General features: G+C 37.8%; 1 protein-coding gene across 11 annotated transcripts in view; it reads left to right on the forward strand.

Annotated features, from left to right (window-relative positions):
- vav2 (vav 2 guanine nucleotide exchange factor) overlaps positions 1-3,621 on the forward strand; it is a 234,543-nt gene extending 230,922 nt beyond the window's left edge. For all 11 annotated transcript variants that reach the window (XM_031277509.2, XM_035991526.1, XM_031277513.2 and 8 more), the window contains one exon: positions 1,284-3,621. In XM_031277509.2, the coding sequence (XP_031133369.1) occupies positions 1,284-1,331 (48 nt within the window). In that variant the 3' untranslated portion in view covers positions 1,332-3,621. The remainder of the gene's footprint in view (positions 1-1,283) is intronic.
- Positions 3,622-6,827: the final 3,206 nt, after the last annotated feature.

A 6,827-nucleotide genomic window follows, 5' to 3' on the forward strand; every position in this document is an offset into this window, starting at 1 on the left:
TGTCAGATAAAACCATCTAGGTGCCTACTTGTATGTACTTGTTATATAATCATATTGATTGCAAATGATTCACTGTTGAAATATAACATTGACTAACAAAGAGCATACCTGGGGCAATATGCTCAGATATGTTTGATTAAAGAGATGTAAGTCAGTTAGATCTGGATCAGGAAATATGCATATGTCAGTGTAAGTGCAATTAATGCAAGAATGCATTGCAAGTGAAATGTTATCAGATTAACCAGACCACTTCTCAAGGTGGTCTGGCTCGCATTTTTTTTGGGATCTCAGTCAGGCGTAAATGCACTCGGTACTGTTAGGACGCGTTATTAGAAAACATTCCCCCAGCCAGTTCAAAAGTCGCTCAACCACAGAGAAAAAAGATACAGAGGAGCCCATACAACAGCATTCCTTACCATGACTTAGACAGACAGCCAACTATCTACCTAATTTAAATAGTTAGATCCAATATCAACGGTGGCAGAATCAAGATTAGGAAAATGCTTATTAATGTCAGGAATAAATGCCCCATGGTCAGATGTCATTATCCAGATAACGTATCCAGATACACATCGCACTACGTGTAGAGGTCTCAGTGTTCGTATCATTATTGTTTTGGTTACTTGAGCATTTAGCTCACTGGTGACAGAACTGGTAATAACATTTTTTACAGACTGGATTTGTCAAATTTGTCAAAACTTTGGAACCACCTAACTCATGATTCCAGAGTTGTCTCTGTAAGGCTGTGTACTGTATAAGGAACAAAAAAAACAAGCAGTGATCAAAACAACATGTAAACTTTGAAGAATACATTATTTGTATTAACCGCGTGGATCCGAGAACATTATACCACTTTTACAATGACTACTTGTCAGTGATAAAAATATAATTCTTTAAATACATATTGTGCTGGCACTATCTCTCATTAGTTCACTTACTGTTCCGAGAAATAGGAAAAGGTGTTGCCTAGCAACAGTTGGAGTAGTATTTGAAGTAGCCTTCAAGTATTGAAGTTTTTTTTAGAACAGGGATGAGACCGTTACATCTGAGCTGTGCAGTTAGCTGAAAATAATGAACATCCTCAAGCCAATTAAAGCTAAATGTTCAGAGTGGCCTTGGTCTAATACATTCACACTGCACATATGGATATATGGATACCAAATGTTATCTTACAGCATGTACAGCTAAGTTGGATGTAATAAGATGTCGGAAGGAACTCAATTAGCACATCTTGTTTAGATTTACACACTATAAAGGATGATAATTACTCTTTTATGTTTCAGATTGGATGGTTTCCCTCAACGTATGTGGATGAAGAAGGAGTGCAGTAAGTCTTGGATGTTTGCTGGCCTGGCTCCTTTCAAATCAGGAACCATCTTCTACTGTTCTCAGAGAAAAATTACTCACTCCTCCAGGAAAATCACAAAAAAGTTTTTGCTGGATACTCCTCTTTCAACGAGTGCTTCTACCCTGTTTCTTTATCCTCAATTATGCATCAGCTTTGCTTCTGTTTGTACATTTCTTTATGTGCAGGATGTCCTGTTTAATTTCTGTACAGGAAAGAAGAAAAAACTGTCTTGTTGTCTGTCAGCCTCTGTGTGCTCTGAAGAGGTTTTATTGAACTGAGGACACAGCAGAAACTGACTGTGGATAGCTTTACTTTGAAAAAGGCTCCCCTTTGTTGCAGGTCTATGCGAGGTGAAATAATTGTACAGTATAGATAATTTATTTAATAGAGATTATTATCATTACTAATGATTATTGTGGGGAAGTTGATTTTAGCAGCAGCAGCACGGAATCAGACGAGAAAAACTAAAATAAGAAACAAACAAAAAAAAAAGACAGATGCTCTGTTTTAATGTTGAGAGATTTTGCCTTAGTTGTCATGGTGATGCCTTGTGGGCTGACGCCAGTGGAGGGAATCAACTTTGTTGACTGGTTTTACTTCTCCATGTATGCATGTGCCCATGTGCGGCCCACACAAACACACACACAGACCAATGTACAGTACGGTGCCTTTGAAGAATGGTCGTTGCTTACTGAACCTCAACATCAGCCAGTAAAGAACATCGCCATCCCCAAAAGACGTTCCACATCCAGAGGACTTCACTCACGGAGGGGAGAGGCACTTATACTAAATACTGGGGAATGGCTCGCCTTCTGAGCCCTGGAAAACAAGATGGTGAAGCATTTAACTTATCCGAACTGGTGACTAGATGGACTCACAGAGACAGTCGGAGGTTTTTTTTTTAGCCAACAACAATCACATACACTGTTCACAACAGTCTTGGCGTCGCAAGTCAATAGGTGCAATCAGCTGGATGCAAAAGGGAAACATCAAGACATTCCACTGGACAACCACTATACACTTTTAAATGTGTTTATTGTTTGAGGGTTTTTTTGTTGCACAGAATCAAGATTATTTTTTAAGTTTTGAGAAGTGGACCATTTATTATTTGAAGCCAAATTCAGCCATGTTTTAATGTCTGCATGGAGTTTGTTCGATTGTTATGATTTTTGTACTTTGCCTTATTTTTACAGATGATCAGGTGACGGGATTGTTTTTCCCCCTTAATGTTATTAATTTTTCATGTGTGAAATTTGGTGCTGTGCAGACTGGTGAAATTAAACAGTGTCAAAAGATTTTTAATCTGAAGGAAAATTTACATGCTAATTAACATAAATCCATAGAAGGATCCCTTCTTAATCATTTTGTGATGTTCTAGGGGTGCAGTGCTCAGTGTTTCCATTTAATTCCAGTAATTTCCTAATGCAAAAAATACAGATTTACAGCTATTTAGACTACAGTGTGTTGGCAAAACGCTTTCATCAGTTTTCTATTGAAAGCATACTGTAGATGTACCAGATGACTTTCCCATTCTAGATTTACAGATATTCAGATGTTTATTGACCCTGTCAGCTCAGTTTTCTTTAAAAGGTTCGTCCAAATTTGGTTTACATTTAATTTGATATACAGTATATTGACTAACTCTGTTTATATGGCCTTGCCTTTAACCTTCATACTTTTTGCCTACGCATTTTGCTAGATTAGTTTTAATGTATGGTGAAGAAAGATGATGATAAATGCTTGCAGTTTGAACATTTAAAAATGTCACAGTACACACAAAGGAAGGGAAATTATGGAAAGTACCTTTTTTTTTATAAAATGCTTTCATGCTGCAACATAATATAAAAGACAATTTGAACTAACTCACAAAGCAGTCCCACAGCCCACTGAGAAGTAAAGGGCAAACACTGAGCACGTCAGCTCTGGCTGGTTCACAAAGACTGCAGAGCAGAAGATGCTGATATGTTTAGTTTCTAAACTTTTGACTGTCTATGATGTGTGTTATTGCATAGGCTGACCGCCCCAAAAAACACAAAGTCCTACCACTGTGTGAGGGGGACACACAGGAGGCCTCCATGTTGTCTAGAATAAGGGGGGGGATCTAGTCGCTGTTTATGTAGTGGACAAAATCCCATTGCATGTGGCTATTGATATTTCAACTCCTGTCAGTACGTCCTCGAAAAAATAAGTACTTAATCGTGTACATTTTTTTTGAATGGTTGAGTTTTCCAAATAAGGTCTATCATGAAATAAATAATTCTCTTTGGTTTAAATTTGAGACTGAATCCTTTTCTTGCTGATTTATTTTATATTGTGCTTTGAATAATCAATTGCAACCTGGAGTGTAATCACAATACAGTGTATCCCCCAGTATAGAAGAAGTCATAGTATAGTATGTCATAAAAATGTCCTGCACCTTTTCTGATCAGGATTTTCCTGCAAAAAGCTTTAGGGATGATTTTCAGTTGTCATCAACTGAATATCTTGGCGTTTGGACTGTTGGTGGGACAAAACAAGACATTAAAAGATGTCACCTTGGGCTCAAACTGTGCTGCACATTTTTTACTGTTTACTGATGTTGTATATACTCAATGATTCATTACTTGAAAAAACATTATTGATAGATTCATCAGCAATTAATATAGTCCTTAGTTGCATCTGTAATTCATTCTCCTCAGGATGACTGTCTGCTGAGGCTAACACATCTACTGGAAACAATAAGAAGGCATTGACAGCATTAATCTGATAGTAACAGCTCAGCCTGCCTTGATTGTCATGGTAACAGAAACCACAGACTGTAATCTGCCAGCAGCTTTCTATCATGGTAAATGTGATCAGTTTCACAGCAATGCAGTTCCGGGAAGTTAGCTACAGTTTACAGAGTGTTAATATTATCTTTAATATACCGATTTAACAAAGGCAAATGCAGTGATAAAGAGACATAAAATAACCACAAAGAGAGTTAAAAGAACCACAATGAGACTTAAAATGTAATTACAGAGATGTAAAACGAAAAATGCCACGAAGACATTGTATAGTATGTCGATTAAAATTCATAAAAAGTCATAGTATAGTATGTCCAAAAAAGTATTTGTTTAGTTCATCGAAAAGGTCATAAAAGTCATACTATAGTATGTCCAAAAAACTCACAATAAGGTCATAGTATAGTATGTCGAAAAAAGTCATACTATATTAAAAAAGAACTGAAGAGATTGGAGAGCTTCATGGAACTAGTGTTGGTGAACAAAAGACGGTGTCCTTTGGTAGGGGGCATGAACAAATCCAATAGACATCAAGGAAGAACCCAAGGTACTCGTGGTTAAGAAAAAAATATTTAAAATGTCTTTAATTCATCTGACACATTCTCAATAGTATCAGATTTAAAAACAACTTTTTCACGTTTCGGCATCCAGCCTTCTTCATGAAGTTTCAGGCACAGGAATGGGGTGAAACAATTTAAACACCAAGCGGGAGTACATCGTCATGTGCAGGCATTCAGCAATCAAGGTCAACCCCTCTATAGTCTATATCCATGACAGTCCACTTCCAGGATTGCTCCATTGCAGACGGAAATTCTCGCCAGTCCCTCCTCCGCAGAACTTTGGAGGTAGGTCTGGCAATGACAGACTAACCCTTCTACAACAGTGTTATCACAAAAAATAATAAATGCGGTCAGCAGGGGGCATCGTCCCCAAAGGTCAACAGGGGGCAGGGTGACATCTCAAGACAAAAAAGAAAAGACATGTCATAACCACAACCTAAAATTACAAACCTGAAGTATTAACATACATAACAGAAAAAACAGCTTACAAGAAGTGACTAAAATCTAAATCATCAGCCCATCGTATGCAGGCTTATATATGGGTAAATGGGAGAGAGACTATGGCTGCATCTCATAACCCTTATTTGATAGCTCCTCAACTCCTCGGTCCTCGGCTGAACCGAAAGTTGTTTTGTCCCTCCTTGGTGAAGGACGTCTCAACGCCCTTATTTCTACCCCAAGGACCGAGCATCGAGGAGGGATCATCAAGGAGCTATAGGCGAGGATACCCGAGAGCAGCCACCCCTGAAGCCGTGCAGCTGGAGTTGCTAACTCCGCCCATACAGCTGACGAATTCATGTGACGCTTCAGTGGAAAGGACGTCTCATCCCTCTACACCACATATCCTCGTTTCCTATCTCCTCCCATGATTTCCTTGCATCTCTCTCCTCGGTGGGAGGGACTAAGACACGAGGAAGGGAGGCAATTGAAGGACTCGAGGAGGCAATTTAAGGGTTATGAGATGCAACTTATGTCTGTGATTCCTCCAAGTATCCTTTTTGTAGTAAAATTATATACTAGGGTAGATATATTAATGATGTAATTTTATTATGGGGTGGCTCAAAAGAAGATTTATTGTCTTTTCATCAATATCTTAACAACAAACCAAAAAAATAAATTATATATATAGAATATGATAAATACTTCCTGGATTTGGAAATATATAAGGATAAAGATGTTTTTTAAACTCCACCATCTAGGAAACCTACCTCCCGTAACACTATACAGCAAATAGCTGTCATCCAAAGCATCCTAAAGAAAACTTACCTTACTGTCAATTTTAAAGACTGAGGAGAATTTGTGATGAAATTGATGATTTTGATCTTAAAGCTGAAGAAATGTAAAGGCAGTTTATTCCAAAGAGGTTATGAGAAGACAGTGGTTCAAAAGGCTAAAGATAAAGCGAAGGGCCTACAACGACATACCCTTCTACAAAAGGGGATATCCAGACAGGAAAAGGAGAGAATGTTTTTTCTCTACAAAATTTAGTACAGAGGCCAATCACATAAAAATATTATCAGAAAAAATTGGAACATACTACAATGTGATCCCTCAGCACACAACATCTTCTCAGAGCCTCCTATTTTTAGTTTTAAACGTCCACCTACTCTGAGTGATAAACTTGTACATAGCTTCCTACCTGCAGACCCTTAAAACTACATGGCTACCTCCAAAACCTTGTGGTAGTTTTCAGTGTGGTTATTGTAATCACTGCTCTAATGTGTTAAAATGCAAACACTTTCAGGATACCCATGGAGATAAAAAAAAAACTATCAAATAAGACACTATAAATAATAAGACTATTAATACGATTTGCCATTTACAAATTGGAATGCACTCAGTGCAATGGTATTATATCGGTGGAACTAAACACAGACTACAAGAGAGACTGTCGTACATAGGTATACTATTAAGACACAAAATGGGGACTATCCGATGGCTAGACAAAGAAAAGCATAACAGCAAACCATCTATCATGAAAGATATAGGCACAGACCATATCCCAGGAACAATACATGGAGGTGACAGGATCAAACAGTTCAACCAACGTGAAAACCTATAGATTTTCAGGATTTTCAAGCTAAGAGCTACATATTTCCCTGAACTAAATGACGATTTAGATTTTAATCACTTCTTGTGAGCTTTATTTTCTGTTTT

This window comes from Sander lucioperca, chromosome 14, assembly GCF_008315115.2.
Source record: "Sander lucioperca isolate FBNREF2018 chromosome 14, SLUC_FBN_1.2, whole genome shotgun sequence".
NCBI classification, from domain to species: Eukaryota; Metazoa; Chordata; class Actinopteri; order Perciformes; family Percidae; genus Sander; species Sander lucioperca.